The sequence below is a fragment of the Sminthopsis crassicaudata genome, chromosome 3, assembly GCF_048593235.1.
Source record: "Sminthopsis crassicaudata isolate SCR6 chromosome 3, ASM4859323v1, whole genome shotgun sequence".
In the NCBI taxonomy this organism is placed as follows: Eukaryota; Metazoa; Chordata; class Mammalia; order Dasyuromorphia; family Dasyuridae; genus Sminthopsis; species Sminthopsis crassicaudata.
Window position 1 is genome coordinate 603,922,815 of NC_133619.1, and position 19,939 is coordinate 603,942,753.

Here is a 19,939-nt window from a genome sequence, read left to right on the forward strand (position 1 = left end):
AAAAAGTGTCCAGAGATGCTGAAGACTTGCCAACAAGTCAAGCTGCTCTCAGTCTCTGATGTTACCTGGTGCTGACTTAGTATGTTTGATATTTATTTTAATTTATATACATCTCTTTCTTCCCCTCCCCCTTCCACTAAACCTAAGTCCCTCAAGGGGGTCAGAGCCATCTTGTTTCTATGTCTGCAGCCACAGGATCCAGCACAGGGCCTGGCACATAGCAAGCAGTTAATAAATGCATACTAATTGGTATCTCCCTTTCATAAAGAGTCTTAACATTCTAAGTATTTTGGCTTTATACCCTCAAAATGTACACTCTCTTAAGGCAGGGAGACTGTCTTGTCAATAAATGGGTGCCTATCCCAGTGTTGTTCATGACATCCAGATGCAAGGGAAGATGGACCGTTATGTTCTACAAGACAAACTCAACCAATTATTGTTTTTTTCTTCTGTCTGAGCGAACAAGTGTTGAGGAGCATAGCACCAGGTGCACAAAGCAGGATTATTCTTAGGCGTCAAGCGGCTGCCTTCCTTGATGGAAGGTCTAGGGAGATCACTAGAGGAAAGGATATTTGAGTTTGTGGGTATCTGTGGAAAGAGGGGAACTGACAGTTCAGAGGATGGAAACTCATATTCCACAGCTGGTTGATAGGTTTTGATGAGACACTTCCTAAAAAAGCCCTCCTTCATTTGGGTCACGTAACACTCCAAAACTCAGCTCTAAACCAGGGTCCAGACACTGCTCTAAGTGATTTCAAACTCACACGAAGATGGGTATTCTGGAGGGTTGTCATTCACTGTCCCCCTCCTGTTTTGTCAAATTAGATGTTAGAAGATAAGACCCAGAGTTTCTTTTTTAAGACTGAATACAGTTCTTAGCATGGTGCCTTATAAAGAGATTAGGCTCTCCTTCATTAAGCCTGCTGTTTAACTTTTAGTATTAAATGCCAATGAGCTCTGAAATACATCTCTGCTCAGGTAGTTGACTGACACTGTCTTTTCCAAATAGCTTTTGAAATCTAATCGCAGAGAGGAACATTTTCTGAGAATTGAGGACATGTCTCTCTAGCTTCACTTGTGACTAGAATGCTCTACCCATCATGGCCCTGAGCCTTCCATTTATCCCACATTTGGGTCCTCTATGACATTAAGCTTTCAGAGCAGGGACTGTACCAGCTTTGGAGGCTCCATCAGACTGTCACCTAAAAAACCCTGTGAGTGAAAGGAGGGAATCAGAACGTCATGTCCTCACCTGAGTCAGTCCGCCAATCTCCTTCACAGACACGTAGAGGCGGTAGAGGTCCAAGGGTTTCCTGCCCACAGCAGGCAGGTTGGTCATGCCCATTGCTTTCTCTTCCGTGAAGGCAAGGTAACGGTCCACCCAGATCTTCCTCTCAGGCTCACCCCCTAATTCGTATAACTTGGTGATCTTCTCATTGGTGGTAGTGGAGGAACTGGACTTCTGGAAGGGGAGGGGGCAGGTCAGAGGGTCATGGGAATGAGTCCTAGATCCCAGGCCTGTTCCAAGGCTCTCCCAAGGTTCTCACTTAGGGGTGGAGAAGGGCAAGAATAAAGACAAAGAAGAATACAGGGTTTTCCCACCCTGAGTTTGAGAATGGGAATCATTTTTACTCAAGGTTGAAAGATTAAAGGAGAGTCAGTTCTTTGACTAGAGTTTGCTGGAAAGAAAGTTGCCACTGCAGAGTCCTGGCCACACATCAGTACATACTCTCCAGAGGAGAGCTTGAAAGTCCCAAAAGGACTCGAAGAATGACCCACATTCAGTTGGAATATTAGGTACTTTTTCCTTAGGACACAAGAAAATGAACTAGATGAGGAGCCCCCCCAAAGTTGATAGAGTCTAACTTTTTGTTTTTCCCTATTCTATTTTTATTTATTATTTCTATTTTATAGAAGAAACTAAGATTAGGAATGGTGCAAATCCACATGAAGCTGGATTTCTAAGCTGCTGTCCTATCAGACTATGTTTCTCATAGCTAAGGTAGCCAAGGACCCAAGTTTCATCTTCCACATCCCTAAAACTGTATGTGGTTAGGCACTGATCATTACGACTGCTCTGAGCATAGACTCAGGCTGCCTATCTTTGGATGACAGCAGGAGGCACAACTCCAAGGGGAGAATCCATTGGATGGATTGAAATGAAGAAATTTTTGATGGGAAGGAAGAATGAGGGAGGAATACAAATATTGCTTAGCCATATTTTTGGAAGGGAGCTTAGAGATCACCTGGTTCAATCAGCTCATTGAAGGGACAGTGAAAAGGTCACCAAGACCTCTCTCTCTCTCCCCTCCATCCCCCCACAAACAGAGCCAGGTCCACACGCTGGACCTTCCCCAGGTCTTCCTGCTTCTTGGTTTACTGCTTGTACTCTCTCCACCCCACCTTTAAAAAAGACAGGCCCTAATTGTTCCCAAAGTAAGAATTGCAGACTATTAGCAGCTAACACTGAAGAGTGCTAGAAATTACAAAGAAGAAAAAAGTCAACCAAAATTACCCTGAGATTTCCCTTGTCATCTGGCAAAACGGCAAAGATGATGAAAAGATCGAAAGAGTAAATGATAAAAGGGCTGAGAGAAAGACAGGCATAACAACATACTATTGGTAGAACTATGAATCGGCTCACCTTGGAAACCGATTCAGAATTTTGCTAAGAAATTGCTAAAATGTCTAGGACTATTCAGAGGTCCCCACTCCTAGGCACACAGTGTCAAGGAAGTTAAAGACAGAAAAGTACAATGTAGAACAAAATATTCATAGTAACACTTTTTATGTTGGGTGAGAAGTAGGAAAAAATGAGCAAGCAATGGCCAAATAAATGTAGTTACATGAAATGTAATGGAATATCTTATTGCACTATAAGAAATAATAACTGTGAAGAAATCCAGAGAAGCATGGGAAGATTTCTATGAAGTGATGAAGAGTGAAGTAAACAGAACCAGACAAACTATATGCATGATTGACTAACAATATAAACTGAAAGGGGGAAAAAAAAAAAAAAAGTTATTGCTTTGTAATTAGAATAACCAAACTTGGCCCCAAAGAAAAGATGAGAAAATATCCATCTTTCCCTTGGAGAGGAGAGAAACCACAGGTGCAGAATACTGCCCATCCTGTCAGAATCAACATGACAGTTTTGTTCAACTGATTCTTTTCCTTCTCTTTGCTTTTTGTTATAAGCAGCAGCATGTTGACTAGAGTGGGGAGAGGGGAAGAATAAATATTCAGAAATTAAGATGATGTAAAAATAAAAGAAATACAAATTTAAAATAGAAGGAAGCAGTTCTGACCAGTGTCACTTTGGTATGCCCTAACCTATTCATCCCCATCCTTCTGTTCTAATTAGGGAAGACCAAAGAGTCAAGAAGCAGCTTTACCTTAGATTTGGACTCGGGTTTAGGTGTTCCATCTGCCTTGTTGTTCATTTTGGTGGCCGGCGTTAATTTGACTTCCCCGAGACCCATCATCTCTGGGCTAGCTGCCATCCCTAAAGAACAAGAGAATATGTAAGCCTTGTGACACTGGCTGTGATCCCATGAATCTTTTCAATAAGCTATGACCAAACCAGGACCTACCTGCTGAATTGTTGGCTATGTTCCCACCCATGGGATAGGGGGGACCCTGAGGGTTGATCATGCCAGCCATACTATTAAGTCCTTGCCCATAAGGAGGCCCAGTTCCCATCATGCCCCCTTGATTCATATTGGGATAACCTGGAGGCCTGAAGAGGAAAGATAGAGATAAGGAAGGTGAGTTTAATTAGGAACTCCAAGAATGTACAATTGTTTTTCAACTTGGCCAGAAGGTCTGCATGGAGAAAAATGAATGGTCTCAAGAAAACAGAAATGTGCAAAGGCTGACCTAGATAGTCTTATCTTCTATCTCCCTACATAGGATGCTAGAGGGTTTATAAACTCTAAACAGGAAACAGTAGCTGTATTTTAAGGATGTCAAGACATCAGAAAGAACCTTACTGAAGACCAGTAACTCCTCTATGTCTTTTACCTCTTTTGTTCCATCTTATCTTGAGTATTTCCCTACTCTGCCCTGGCTCTTCCCAGCTAAAATTCCTGTCTGGCTCAAGGTCTAACCTAATGACTAGAAAATGCAGGTCAGTGTGATGGTGACTGGCCTTCTGTTTCCCAGGGGCAGTGCTGCCTCCCTACCTCATACTGACCTGTCATGGAGACTGCATTTCTAGGACTTTGACTGCTCTAGGTATCTTTCTACCAAATCCACTCTTTACAGTTACAACCTATCCTCCTTTGAGGAAAAAATTAATCCTCCTCCTCTCACTTCCTCAGTAGATTATCTAAATCTTGATAGCATAATACACATTTAAAATCTCAGGTCCCATTGGGCTGGCTGCCTAAGGGCCAAAGACAAAAGTTATGACTTGCCCACCAATGGTCAGGAAAGACCAAAGATCTGGACTTTTTAGCCATTAAACCCAATTGCTCAAGCCTCAGTGACCAGAGCCAAGGGAATCAGAAACACCTTAGACTGTTCACTGGCTCCTCTGCCCTGGCCACCCATGGGAGACTGTGACTGCAGAAGAAATTTCCTGGCGAGCAGGACCACATTACTTATTAAGAAATTGACAATCACCATTCCTTTAACGTTCCAGCTGCCCAACTGGCAGTTCAATTCAATACCGAAAATTCAAATTAACCTAAGCTTTATCATCGCATCGTCAACACAGAATACAAAGCAGATTGAAAATTAATCTTAACTCTACCCACTATTAGAAGAAAGATCTTAACGATTTGTTATATAGATGATTGAGAAAACAAGGAATACCTTTCTCTCCAGAGGACATTTAGAGAGGGGAGACCTATTCATGATAGCATGATAGGAGGAAGCAGCATGATGTATACCTAAGGAACTAGGTCCATTTTTGTCTGATGTTTTCTTTTCCTAGGTACCGATCGATCCCTAGTACTGAATCTAATTCTAAGAATCAGAGGTAGTATAGAAAGTGGAGACAAAATAGGGTTCAAGTCCCATCCCAGACACATAGACTGGCTGTGGGATCCTGGACAAGTTATGGAACCCCCTCACGGAGCTCTAGGCAATTTTCCAAGGCTGAGTCACAGAGAAGGGGCCACTCTTCCCTCCCGCCCCTGGAACTCCTCATCACAAGGAAGCCACAGGCACAGTGCCTTTCCCCTCTCTCAAGGACAGGTGTAACCCAAGGGGAAGCCCTAAGTCGTACCTGTTTTGGATGGAGTTGGCAGCAACATGCATGGCAACGGCGGTTTCTTGTGCTTTCCGGTTCATGCCCCCTGGTGGAGGGCACATCCCCGACCCAACCTGAGGCGGCATGTTGGCCATGTTGGGACCGTAAGGCCGACTGCCCATGGAGGCATGACTCATCCTTCCCGGAGGGAGTCCGCTGTAGGGTGGCATGCCGCTCTGGCCGTGCATCTGAGCCCCAGCCCCCATGGGGTTCATGCTCCCCGCCATCCCTGCACTTGCATAGTTGGCGTTGGGCAGGGTGTTATAGTTTGGCTGCCTGGGGTAGCCTCCTGGGAGGAGATGGAGAGAAGATGAAGTTATCGGGGGAGCCATAGCAGTCCTCCACACCACAGAGCCTCCATCCTTGGCTGGAGGGCCGCCAGAATCTGGGAGAGACCCCCAGCAGCAAACACACCAGCCCAAGGGGATGACAAAGGGTGATGCAACTCATCTCAAATGACGGGGAGGTGAGTGACCTACGGATCTGGTCTTTCTAATGTAAAAGTAATGTAAAAGAAGAATCTAATGTGGATTCTTTCCTGTTGGGATCCGCAGAAAGCTGGTTTCCAGGTTCTCTACAAAGTACATGTCTTTAGGAGCTGGGCTGAGTCTCCTCCCCAGCCTTGATCACTTACTGAAGAACCAACTTTTTTACTCAAGATGGAAACACTACCCTCTTCTCCTAGGATTCAAATGCCATTTATGGTCCTGGCAATAACACAACATCCCTCAGAATCCCTTGTCTGACACAATTATCCCACAATTCTGCAGCATAACTGATTCTCATTTTTTTCTGGGTGGTGCTTCCCAACTTGGGGGCAAACCCCTTTATCCAACCTATAATCAAGATGAATCATCCTTAGGAAGGAGCCCCTGGAGGGTGGTTCTGGGCAGGAAACGTTCTCACCTTGAGGGCCATATTGACCCCCCTGGGGCCCATAGCTTCCCATGGAGTTCTGGTAGGAGCCCATGCCTGCATGCATCTGTCCTGACGACTGACGAGGAGATAAGGCAGAACCAGGCTGAGGGGAGCTGTACTGGGGCATCGGAGGGTTTCTCTGCATGTAGCCTGTGGGAAGCAGAGACGGTCAGTGATATAGTCACTCATTCAAGAAAGAAGCCACAGACGCGGGGGTTTCCCTGTTCTCTGCCCATTGGTACTCCTCTGGGACCGCATCATTTGCCCTTTGGCTCCGGCACCCATTCGCCAGGGGAACAGCTCCGCATGGTGGAAATGCAGGCCCGGGGCCCATGGTGGAGGGCAAGGAAATGACCACGGTCACCATGAAGTCATGGTGAAGAAATACCCTTCAAGGCCTAACACAACAAGCTCTCTCCAGCTCCGTGGCCATTGTGCCAATCATTCTGTTTCCCCCACTCCTCCAGCCCCAGATGAGTTCTACGGGTCAGCCTCTCACCTCGATCCTGGGCAATGCTCGACTGGTTCATGGAAGGATGCATGATGCTATCTGACTGGCCACTGGGCGGCCGAGGTGGCATCTGGGTGCCTGCTCCAGGAATAAGAACACAGGTTAGCTAAGCCCGAGAACGTCAGTAATGACAGGGAGAAGTCCTGGGGCATCCAAACTCCTCAGAGGGCAGGACCCAGCGGCAAATACGAGGTCAATTCAAGATCTTTCCCTGGAAGCCACTGGGGGACCCATCTAGGACACTCTCAGAGTGGCTCGGAGCTCCCCTCTCCTCCCAGTAAAGGGCCAAGGCAACACCAAGCCCCTTCCCTTACCTGGCACTGCAGCAGGTGAAAGTGGTCCTGAGCGAGACTGAGCAACACTGGCAGGAGAGCCCACCGGGGAGGGGGAGGGCCCTCGGATCCCAGGCAGATGAGGGGAGGTATGAGGAGAGAAAGGAGACTGAGCTGGGTTACTCTGTTCTCCTTGGCTGCTGGAAATCCCTGAAGTGCTCACGCCAGGGCTCAGAGCTCCTTCTGTCCCCATGGGGAGATCATCTATCGAGCCAGACAGATCCTGTAAGCAGCACAAAGAGACCCAGGTTAGGAACACTGGTTAGGGAGGCAGGAGGCCTCGGACCTTCCTGGGCTTCTCCAACCCCGCCTGTTCTCAGGAGGCCTGTACATCTCCTAGGGGTTTTTGAGAAGAAAGATACAAAGAAACCAGAGGCTCCTGGTGACCTTTCTTTCACATGGAAATCAAGCCCACCTTTAAAAGGCTGCCACTTAAGACCAATAGAAGCATGGTCAGGCTCGGGCCAATGCACTTGTGGTCCTCCGGGTTCACCAATTTATTTGGAGAGGGGGGGTCTCTGTGTAGGTCACTCTTACTTGACCACAGAGGTGATTTGGAGGTCAAAGAGGGAAAAGATTATAATGCAGGTAAAAAAGAACCTTAAAGAGAGGGAGGGGCTCTAGATTAAGAGTCCACTTTCTTTTGTAGACCATATGCTTCCCATCCCCCAAAACTAACAGGATTCTGTTTCCCCCACAAATTCTTTCTTCACTGATTCAACATCACTTTTTAAGTGCCAACTGTATAGTAGGTTTTGGGAGGTTATACAAAGCTAAACAAGACAGGCATTGCCCCCCACAGATTTATACTTAGTAGGGGAGATAAGAAATCCAGATAGGAACTAGAGACATTTAACATTGGGGTTGACTCACCTATATTGAATCCAAAGTTGATAATATTTAAGTTCTAAATCAAGGGTTTGAGGAGCGGAACTAATTTTTCTTGAATAAAAGATAGGAGACTTTTCACTTTCTCCATCAATTCCAAGTTCATCCCCTCCTCCCTCCCCAGAACTCCCACTTCCACACATTCCCTGGGGATTAAGCTTCAAGGAAGTGAGGCTACTATCAGGAAGGCCTTAAGGAGGCTTTTTAATAGACACAGACTAGAAACAAGTCCTGGAACTTTATTAGTTAAAAAGTTGAATTACACAAGAGAAATTGTGAAGGCCAGTCAGCAAATTGGTTAAAATTTCTAACTCCACTTCACCGGAAGCCTACGTATACCCATTTTCACCTAGCCCCCAAGGACTAACACAGTTTTGGAAATCAAGGGTCATCTCTCCTAAGTACTCCTAGTGTCTGAAGGTGGCCAAACAGTCTGAAAGTTATGTGGATATGTGAACAAAGGGTCAGAGTAGGGATACTTCCATTAGTCATAAGGAAAATCAACTAGTTAAGAGAATTATCCATTATTCAAACAAATCCTTAGGGAAAGGGGCATAGAATTCGCTATCATGAGCTGCATAGAGTATGCAGAAGTAGAGCTTGCTAGGATCTCTGCCTCAGGTGTCCCTTTTTTCCCTGTCTTTTCTTGCTTAGAACTCATGAGATCCAAGATGAAGCTAATCAAATGAACTATGGAAAGGCTCCTAAATGCAACCAATCATAGAGCTGGTCATCACTAACTCCCCACTGCAGATCTGGTCCCACCAAGTGATGAATTAAGTTACAAGAATCTCCAGCCTTTACAGAGAAGTAAAATTGGGCCTTCCACCCCACATTCTGCACCCAACTCATCTGTGTTCTCACTGCTACTAGGCTGTCCTATTAAATTTCCTTTATCAATTCACTATACCACTCTCCCCAATGACTTTCCAAACCTTTTCATCCCTCCTCAAATTTTTCATAGCTCCTCCTCTCCTAACCTCAACTGAGAACCTTCTCTTTTTTGTTTTTCAGAAAAAAGTGAGACTATTTGCCATGAACTTCTTCCTCTTCTCCTATCACTCTCATGCCCTTCTCTCTCCTCCTTCACCCCGTCTCACATGAAAAGGTGGCCCTAGGAAAATCCCTGTCCCTGCACAAGTGGTCCTAATTCATCCCCTCTCCCCCAATAGACTGTCCCTCTGTCATCCCACAAAAAATGCTTCAACTTCCTCTCTTTTGCTTTTTTCTAACCCTCCTCATTCCATTGAAACTATTCTCTCCAAAATTACCAATGTCCAAGCCACAGGCCTCTTCTCACTTCTCATGTTTCTCAATGATGACTCTCTTTCCAGAGGCCTTTCTTCTCTTTGGTTTTTGGTACAGCACTCTCCACCACCCCCTCTTCCCCCCCACCATCAGAAACTCCTCAGTTTCTTCTGCTGGATCCCCATCCAGGCCGGGACTGATAACTGCTCTGTCCTGGTCTCTCTTCTCTGCTTCCCCTAAACTACTTCACTCCATGATTTTAATTATCACCTCCAAGATGATGATTTTCAAACCTACTTTATCCCACCTTAATCTCTCTGCTGACCTCCAGCCTCCCATTTCTAACTGCCGATTAGACATCTTGAATGGGGTGTAACTCATCATATCCAAAACTTCACTCATTTTTTCCTCCTAATCACTACCCTCTTCCAAACTTCCCTATTACTTGCAAGGGCTCCACCACGTCCCGGCCTTCCAGTTCCTCAGGCTCACCTCCTAGACATCATCCCGGATTCCTCTCTCTCACCCCCCACATCCAAGCTGTCACAGCAAGCCCTCGATTTCACCTTTGCACGCTTATCTCCAATAAACTCCCTTCTCCCTTCTGACATGGTCCCCATTCTGATGCAGGCCTTTATCACTCCACGTTTGGAGGCTGCTTATGGGTCTGTCTGCTATAAGTCAAGCCACCACCAAAATCATATTCCTAAAGTGCAGAGCTGACCATGTCACTCTTGTACTCAATAAGCTCCAGGGCTTCCTATCCAAATCCTGTTTGGGATTCTAAGATCTTTATAACCTATCTTCCTCCTCCCTTCCATACACTTTTCTATGCAGTGAATACAATCTGATTTCCTTGCTGCTCCAGGAACAATACACACTCCCTCCTTCAGTATTTTCTCTGGCTATCCCTCTTGTCTGAAATGCTCTTCCCCATCTCCACCTACTAGCTTCCTTCAGATACCAATTAAAATTGTATCTTCAAAATTACATTAATTCTAGTGGCTTCCTTTTGATGTATATTTTTACAATATAACTTTTTCATACCCTATTTGCTTGCTGTATTCTTCATTAGAACTGGGAGTCCTTGAGGGCAGGGATTTTGTCTCTTGTTTGTATCCCCAGAACTTAGCATAGTACCTGGTACCAGTAAGTGCTTAATAAATGTTTTCTGACTGACAAGAACTTATCCTTATATGGAACCAAGGGTCTGCATTCAAATTCATCAGCTATGTATTGCCAGGTATTCCTGGCTCCCAAGAACAGGTAAATAAGAGTTTCCAAGAAGTCTAACAACATTAATGATCTCCCGCTCACATGTGAATAGGGATTTATTGTTTCCGAAGTATTCTATGTAAGACACCCTTCTTCAACACTCATAACATTCCTGTGGTGTAGGCAAGGCAGGGATGAATATCTCCATTTTAAAGATGAGGAAACAAATTAAGAGAAAAATGATTTATTTGATCAAGGTGTCCCAAGGTGTCAAACTCAGGGCCTTTTTCCATGGTAAAATGTGGAAAGGTCAGAGAGGGAACTAACATTTCCAACAAATATTAACCCTTGGCTCAACAGAAAAGTTAGAAGGAAGACGGGGAGAATCACCTAGACTGGCATTCTACACAAATCAGTCTGTGAATAAACAGAAGTTTGGTGGGATTGTGTAAGACTCACCCGGGAGTGCCTAGAATGAGCTGGGCTGGTGAGCAAACCCAAGGTAACAAAAAATATATTTAGTTGGTTTTTTAAAGGATACATTTGGGAAAACGGGAGGCTCAAGAAAAGATTAAGAGTAGCATTCTGACAGGCATCCCTCCCATCCTTTCTGAGCATGTGGAGGTCTTTGCTGGTTACAATTTCCTTTAGGTTCCTGGGATTTGGCTCAGCCCTGGGTGTGACTGGTCCTTCTCAGACTCTTTTGTTTGGACTTTACCCAGGCCTTAACCAACAGGAGACATCTACCCCCAAGATGGGGACCTCTTCTCTTTTTCTCTAAATTCTTGCAGTTGATCCTATTGATCCTCTCAAGAAGATGATTTCTAGACCTATGTGTCCAACCCCATTGCTCTTCTGAAGACCAGTCTTCTTGTTATTCGATCATTTCAACCGTGTCTGACTTTGTGACCTCATTTGGGGTTTTCTTGACAAAGATACTCAAGTGACTTGCCACCGCTTTCTCCAGTTCATTTTACAGATGAGGAAACTGAGGCAAACAGGGTTAAGTAATTTGTCCAGGGTCACAAAGCTAACGAGTGCCTGAGCTTACATTTGAAATCCAGTCCCAGCGCTCTCTCTCCACTGCACCCCCCTAGCTACCTTGAATGCCATTCTAGCAACATCAAATGACCACTCAACATGTAAACCTCCCTGACCTCCAACTATGTTCTGAACTTCCTCTTCCCAGCTCCATGAGTTCAGACCTCTTGGTGTCTTCCTCAATCACGTGGTCTTACTACACATACCTAATCAGGGTCCAGGCTCTCATTTCTCCACATGTCCCCTCGCTTCCTGCCTAGAATACGGCCAGTCTTCCAATTGCTGGCCTGGCTTTGGTCTCTCCTCCACAGCTGCCTAAGTGACCTCTCCAATGTTCTGGGTAGCCTGCCCCCCCCATCCCATCTTCAACACTCTATCTCTTGTATTCGGTGCTGGGCCCTGGCTCTCCCCCTTCTCCCCTAGGCTTCTTAGAAAACATGGCTTCTGTTAGGATTCAGCAGGTAACCTTTTTTAATCCCACCCACCTGCTAATGCCTTTCCCTTCTAAGAGCACCTTCCACCTACTCTGGATTTTCAATGTATCTATATATGGATGTATCTCCTTCCTTACAACACACACACTCCCCAGAGAGAGATTGTTGTTCTCTCAGAATCAGCTCGGTGTCCAGCACATGGGAAATATTTAATATTTCATTGATTAATTCTTGCATTTTACTAAGCAGTTAAACTGGTCTTCCTTCTGTTTCTCAGACATGACTCTCCTCCCAAACTTGTCCTTTGTGGTGTCCACCATGTCTGGAATGTACTCCCCTCCTCAAGCACCTCCACCTTTAAGAATTCCTACTTTGCTTCACAGTTCAGCTCTGACCCCACCTGCTCTACAAAGCCTCTCCTGATCCTCTCATATGCGAGCCCCTCTCAAGTTACTTCATATTTCTTTTGTACAGAAGACTAATTTTCAGGTTATGACCAATGTTCCTCACTGGGAGTCTCTTCCACGATGGAATAATTCCCATTCTTGGAATTATTATGATTTTTGTCTGTTGTTTTCCCAGCACCTAGTAGGTACTTAATAAACACTTTTTGATTGATTTGATTGCTTGAAATAGTTGGGACACAGAAGGAAGGGATTAATTCTTAAGAGTTTCTGTTCTTTCTGTTAAGGAGAAGGATCTCTGAACTCAAAAACAAACAAACAAACAAAAACTAATATAACTTGATAGCTCCTATAATAAGGAGATAGAAAGGGATTGTCTTTGGTTCTATAGAAGGAAGCAATGATCATAGTCACAATATGGCAGAACAGTAAAAGTAAAGTTCCTAGAACATGGCCTGTGTCTGCCATTAATCAGTTGTGTGAAACCCTGGACAACTCACTTAACCCATAAGCCTCAGTTTCTTCCTTTGAAAAAAAGTAGAATACCAACACTTGCAGTATCTACCACATAGGAATGTTAAAAGGCTTAAATTAGATAATATATATAAAGCATGTTACAAATATTAGCTATTACTTTCGTGAAAAAGTTACTAAACAGGTAGACCTGGAAATGCTCTAATAAGTAGATTTTAGCAAATTCTTTGGTGAAGTCTCCTCTACTATTTGTTTTTAAAGAATAGCTTTATTTTTCCTCAATTACATGTAAAAACAATTTTTAACATCCATTTTTTGGGTAATTTTTGAGTTCCAAACTCAATTTCTCCTTCCTTAAGAGAGCAAACACTGATAAGATTGTACATGTGCAGTCATGCAAAACATATTTCCATATTAGTTATGTTGCAGAAGAAAACACTCATCAAAAAAACCAAACCCCAAGATAAATATATACATATATATATCCCCCCCCCAAGGTTGGGGTTAAGTGACTTGCTTACACACAGGGTCACACAGCTAGGACGTGTTAAGTGTCTGAGACTAGATTTGAACTTGGGTCCTCCTGAATTCAAGGCTGGTGCTCTATCCACTGCGCCCCCTAGCTGCCCCAAATATATATTTTTAAAAATATGCTTCAATCTACATTGACTTCATCAGCTCTTTTATAGAAGTGGACAGGATCTTTCATCATAAGTCCTTCAGAAACGTCTTGCTGAGAATAGCTAAGTCACTCACAGTTGATCACTGTACAATACTGCTGTTACTGTGTACAATGTTCTGGTTCTGCTCACTTCACCTTGCATCAGTTCATATAAATCTTCTCAGGTTTTTTGAAACCATCCTGTTCATCATTTCTCAAAGCACAATGGTATTTCATCACAAACATATATCTTTTCTCTGTAATTCTTGTAAAAAAGATGAAGAGATGGGAACTAGAGTAAAGTATTATTAAGTAGTTATTAAAAGACTGCATGTCAACTTGAGGAAGCACACAATTCTTCACACTCTGCTCCTGGGGAGCTGTGCAGAGTAATAATTAATCAGGTATTCCCCACTTGTGCTGGACCTAACTAAATGTTTATAAGTTTTTCTTTAGCATAAATAAAGATTCTGAAGAACCTGGAGAAAACCAGCAGAGTTTCCAGGATGGAGTCTTAGAACCTAGTGAGCATTTATGGCCCCTGGGATTGAAGTCTTAGAACCTCCAAGGCTTTTATGTGGCACCATAGTCTGCTTCTTTCAAAGTGAGGAGCTGTGACGATGGCTGTCAGGTTTTGTAAAGGGTCCTGAGCTCCTTAAAGGAAAAGTGCCAAGAAACGTAAAAACACTGTCAACGGCAGCTCAGTCTTGGACCAGGACATCTGAGTGGGGAGAAGCAGCTCAAGTACAACCACAGGCTCAGTAGGCTCCCTTCTCTCTTTGGTTGGTGTGAGGCCGGCTGCACATCAGTCGCCTACTTTTGTAAGATTTAAAAAAAAAAAAAAAAAAGTCTGAAACAGACCTTGGAGACCATCTGGTACAACCCAGAGGTACTAGATGGCAAGAGGGCTGGAAATCAGATCTCAGGCCTCATGGAGAGCTGCCAGGGCTTTCAGCGACTTCGAGTCCAAGCCCATCAATCTTCAGAGGGGAAGGCCTACCCTGACTCAGTGTCTTGTCTCAGGTAGCCAGGCTAGTATTCCAACCCACGTCTTCCAGTTCAAATCAACCCACTGCTCTGTTCCCCACAGATGATGCCTTCTCAGGAGACCCAGATGCGGGCCACAGCTCTGTCATTAATCAGCTGTGTGAAAGTTTGGTGAGTTACAATCTCCCTGGGTCTCAATATCCCCTCTGCAACAAGAGAGGGGTTAGACCATCCACACCGATGGCCGTGAAGGCCCTTGAGGCAACACCGACCTATCTTAGGTACAAAGGGAATCACCAACTTTCCTGGGGGGAAGAGCTGTCACATCCCACAAGGGAGCAAGCTTCCCCTCTACCAACACGGGCAGGCATCCTCAGGCACAGGACACGCCCCGCTTTCTACCCAACAAAAAGCCAGTTATTCAGGTCTTCTCTTGCACAAAAGCCGGATGTCTTGGTGTTGAGTCAGACCCAAAGGTGCCCAACCAATTCAGCTTTTCACAGCCATCTCAGCAGTGCAGACACACACAGAGAGGGAAGTGTCGAGGGGAGTAGATCCTACTTTTGGCTTTTTCCTAATCAAAGGGGGGTTCTCCAATAGACCCTCTGATAGGATCTTTCTAGAAGAAATACAGGCAGTCCCTTGGCAAAGAAAAAAAAAAAAAAAAACAACAACCCAAAATAGATACAAAACACCTCAGCAAATGGGGATCTCCTTTTCTATCCTGAGGCAGGCCAACCCTGCTGCGAGACAGGTGAAGGTCAGCTGGCTGAATACCCTGCCAGCCCTAAGGAAATGGTAGGGCCAGGAGAATTTCCTCACGTGTTTCCAATGTGTTTTATGCATTTTATTGCTCATCTGCCATGCAGATCAAAAGCACTGGAGCAAGTCCAACTATTTCACACAGAATCTCACACTCCAGGCTGGCTGCAGCCCCAAAGCCTTCGTTTCTTCACTTGAAATACTGCCCAGTGTTATTTTGGGATGTGACCTGATAGAGGAAGCCCACAGGGACTCCGAGACGATAACCGTTCCAGCTGTGATTGGTTGCCTGTCCCCAGTAAATGCCAGCGTGGATTTGTCAGCCTTTACTGACAAGCAGGGACTACTCAGGAGCTAACACCTTCTCTTAACAGCACAACAAAACCATGCCTGAAATCACACGGCTGTACTTCACGTGGGGAGGAGCTACAAGTTCTGGCACGAGCAGGATGAATTGGTTTTCAAGACAAGATGATGCAAAAGAAGGTCTGGAAAATGTTTCCTTTGCAGACTTGATACAGTGGGGGATATCCGACCCCTTAGGCAATATCAACCGGGAGGCCTAAAGTCTAGGCTAAAGCAGGGCTTTCCCCCAGTCTCTAGAAACAAAGCTTTCCTAATACTCCAACTCCACCACCCCATGGCATTCTCGAATCCTTTCAGCTATGAAGTAGTTTTGCCTCCCTTCATTACTTCCTGAATTCTCCCATGTGTTGCCACACAAACAACTGTTGGAAGGTGTTCGTAGGCCTTTCATTCTCTCTGCAAGTCAAACAAGTAACCCACCGAAATCCTAGCACCTGAGAGGAAGCAAGACTTAAAATACACTCAGACTTGATCGCAGGTGTCGAAATCTGTCAGTCTCTTTCATTCCAGCCCAAGAAATTGGAAATCAGGGTAGGCAGTAATTTCTATACTCTCTGGCTGGAAAATAGGACCCCTGAAAAAAGCACTCCGAAAGGAAGACGAGAGCCTTAATTGACATGAAGCAGAAAGGATAAGATTAACAGACTAGTAGGCTGCCCAGACTTAAAAAAAAGTTTAAACTAGCTAGGTAAGCTCCATGAGAGAAGACAGTGCTTGGCTTCTATTTTCCTCTGTACTTATGTCCCCAAGTCCATTATTTTACTGCTGGGAACAGTAAAAGCCACACCACCATCCAAGGAAGCCTTTGTGAATTTCTGGGGCCAAAAACTATCACCCCAGAAAGCCCTCTAGGAATTGGTCTCTTAAGTCAGACAGGTTAGACCTTGGATAAATAAGGTTATGGCCAGGACCCAGAGCCTTTCCAGCTTAGCAAGGGCTTTTCATAAATGAGGAAAACTGAAGCTAAGAGAGGCTGTGAAAAAGGAAAGCAGGAGAGGCTCGTATTGAAGATCCTCTGACTCCAAACTCAGGGTTTTCCTCTCTTATTCCTGATAGCTGGCAGAGCTGATGCTGGCACAGCCGTCAAGAACACAAAGTTATTTCTACTTCACTAGATAGGTGCTTAATAAATGTAGGCTGAAATGAATTAGACTGTAGCAGTAAATATTTATGCCAACTATAAGGAAACATTTGGCAGACAATGAAGTGGTTCATCAAACCTCCTTCCTTGGGAATGAACAATAGACAATACATGCAAGCGCGTGCACACGCGCATGCACACGCACGCACGCGCACACACACACGCGCACACACACACACACACACACACACACACGTTTGCAGTCACCTCAATTGGCCAAACTCCTCATGATCCCATTGAGGTCTTCTTTGCAGAGATACTGGAATGGTTTGCCATTTCCTTCTCCAGCTCATTTTACAGATGGGTAAACTGAGGCAAATGGTGGAGTACCCAGGGTCACACAACTAGGAAGTGTCGGAGGCTAGATTTGAATTCAAGTCTTCCTGACGGCAAGACCAGTGTTCTGACCACTGTGTTGCCCAGCTCACACACATACTCCCCCTCATTCTTTTGGAATGCCAGTGTCCAAGAAACAAGAGAGTATCTAGATTCGACTGAGCTAAGTGTGGTCAGCACAAGATAAAAACCAATTGAGGCCTGGACCTGAAATGCCATCTCCAAATACTTACATGCTTCTTGTAGGACACCTCCCTCACCCCCATGGTCACTTATCTTCTCTGGGCCTATTTCTTCATCTGGAAAACGAAACTAATAGAATCGGTAGCATCTCCTTCCTTCCAAAGGTGGGAGGTAAATAAGAATATGCATGTTAAGCACACGACAGATAAGTGCTGGCCATCATCCCCTTTAAATTTAGGTTCCAGGGCAACAGAGGTTCAAAGCCTTTCTTTCCAAGAGTGGTTTGATCACCCTCCAGACTGGAAAGGACTCACGAGCTTTTCTGTCATTGTACTGTTGTTCCAAGTGGTGGGTGGTTTATTCCAAATCAGTCACCATCCATGCCCTAAAAACCAATCCAATGGTCTCATCCGCCATCCAGACTTCTGGCTCTGCTCTCATTCTTGGGGGGTCCCTCTAGGTGAGAATGCTAAAAGATGCTAAGAAGGGGCATGGCACTCACATGTTTGTCTGGGGCCAACCCTGGTCACTGACACTGTCATGCCCTGGATTAAGAGGTACCTCTTCAGTGAATAAACCCCAACCATTAAAAGCTTTCTAGCAACTTCTGTCATATTCAAGAAACAGTACAAGACAAGATCACCAAGAACCCTCTTCTTTCCCTCTGTAACAGATTATCTGTGGGAAGGCTAAGGGAATCATGCTTCCTAGCGCCTTCTGGCGATCTGATGAAGGCCCAGAAGTCTGCGGTTTGAATCTTGTTCCTAGAATGCTGAGGGCATGGAGGGGAAGTTGGGAAGGGGGGCTTCAAGAAGCTCTAAAAACTCAAGGTCATGGTTTTATTGACTGACTAAGGAAAAGTGGGGTCCATCCCAAATTTCGCTTTCTAGAAATATGAGAAAGAAATATTGGATAAGAAAATCAAAGAATAAGGGAAGTACCTTTTATCTCTTTGAACTAGACAATGCCTTACTTCCCTAGCCCCATTTGGCCTGTGATCTAAGCCCTGAAAGCTCTGGACCGAAGAGAGCTACTGCTCAGTACTGCTAGGGAAAAAGGATGTACGCTTGGAGATCACAATACAAAGTCCAGTTCTAAGATCAAACCATTCTAAACCAACATGTCATAGGAAAAATGTCCCCATCTTTTAAATTTAGTCTATCTTCAGTTCATCTGTAGCCCCAGGAGGGCTCAGAGGAGGGTGGGCAGAGAATGGAGAGTTCTCCCTCCTCTCCTCCCTGCACCACTACATACATTTCCTTTCCTTCATGTGTTCACAAGCAATTAACCATAGGATCTGAACTAGAAAGGAGCTTTATTTCATTCAACCTTCTTTTTTTCCCCTTTTTCCCCCGATGAGGCAGTTGGTAGTACAGTGGGGTAAAGTGCTGGTTCCAGAGTCAGAAGGATTTGAGTTCAAATCAAGCCATAGATGCTAGTTCCTAGCTGTGGGATCCTGCACAAGTTATTTCACCTTATCTGCTTCAATTTCTTCAATGGTAAAATGGGGATATAATAAACAGTACCCATCCCCCAGCACACAGCAAGCACTATATAAATGCTAGCTATTATTATTAAATGAAGCAACAAAGGTCTACAGAGAATAAATGGCCAGGCCAAGGTCAAGAAGGCATGAAATTAAGATGTGAACCTCAGTTCTCTGCTCACCTCTAAAGTTAGTTAGTAGGGTCAGCAGTGCTTCCCGGGGCCAAAGTGGCCCTCCCTAACACATTGCTTTTCCATCCCAGACCCCCGACTTCTACCGACTCAGTCTTCATCCATAGCTCAGACTCAACTTTAAGAATTACCTCTTTATTCTCATTTCAACTCCTCTTCCAATGCTCAAGCATGGCCAGTTTGGTTAAGGGACAGAGTATGACTGAGGAGACTCCCCTGGCTTATAGCTAATGTGATTTATTTTTAAATCTCAAATTTCCAGTTTGGCTAGATTTTAAATTTCTAGGCCTTTGGCTAGCTTGATACAGAGTGGGCAAACACTGAACTCAATGTAATTTCATTCTCAAGGGGAAGGCTATGCTAGGTAGGAGGCATCAACTATCATGATCATGGCTTCTAGACTGCATCTTGGGTGGGGAAGTTTGGCTTACCCCCCCTCAGCTAACACATTTCTACCACTACCTAAGAAAATTAAATAGAGGCAAGAGTCAGGCTAATTCTTCCTGGTCCCCAGGGTAGTGCTCCAGCCAAGGGACAACAGAAGCCCATGAGCAGCACAGCTCTCTCCCAATACACTCAGACAACCAATTTCTCTGACCCAGAAGCATTATTATACATGTAGGACTGATTGCTTAGAAAAGAAGTACTATGTGAGAATAGCTTCAGATTTGAAAGTTAAATAATATTAGAAAAATATTAAAAGCAAAAGAAAATTCAAAAATCTTGCAAAGAACTACCAATTCTCTGCCAGAAGCTCCTGGTCTTGGGTCTATGAAAATAACAGAAATATAAACTTTCTGACAACCCCTTTAATTCAATCTCACCATTATGGATAGCTGATTTCTCCTTCCTTCAATCTTTGTCCCCTTCCTGCCTGTCCCTGAAATGTCAACACTCTCCTACCAACTTGGGCAACTCTACTCACTGGGTCCTGGATATTTGAGAAACCATGAATTCAGTTCTCACATTTAAGGCTAAAAAGCTCACCCTTCCAGATGGATTTTAAACACACTATAGAAGCCATTGGTTCTAACTGCAGTGCAGGGAAGGAGCATTTGGAAAAGAGGCTGTTGGGAGGCGGAGCTCCACGTCACAGGAGGAATT

At 44.6% G+C, this 19,939-nt stretch overlaps 1 protein-coding gene across 2 annotated transcripts in view; it reads right to left on the reverse strand.

Moving 5' to 3' along the window:
* The window catches only part of ARID1A (AT-rich interaction domain 1A), an 87,496-nt gene that overhangs the window by 11,997 nt on the left and 55,560 nt on the right, over positions 1-19,939 (reverse strand). Inside the window, exons 5-11 of one of the 2 annotated variants that reach the window (XM_074305700.1) lie at positions 7,001-7,241; positions 6,675-6,767; positions 6,164-6,325; positions 5,234-5,546; positions 3,594-3,739; positions 3,396-3,505; positions 1,253-1,462 (exon numbers count right to left, since the gene is read on the reverse strand). In XM_074305700.1, the coding sequence (XP_074161801.1) occupies positions 1,253-1,462; positions 3,396-3,505; positions 3,594-3,739; positions 5,234-5,546; positions 6,164-6,325; positions 6,675-6,767; positions 7,001-7,241 (1,275 nt within the window). The remainder of the gene's footprint in view (positions 1-1,252; positions 1,463-3,395; positions 3,506-3,593; positions 3,740-5,233; positions 5,547-6,163; positions 6,326-6,674; positions 6,768-7,000; positions 7,242-19,939) is intronic. The other variant, XM_074305701.1, reaches the window with a different exon arrangement.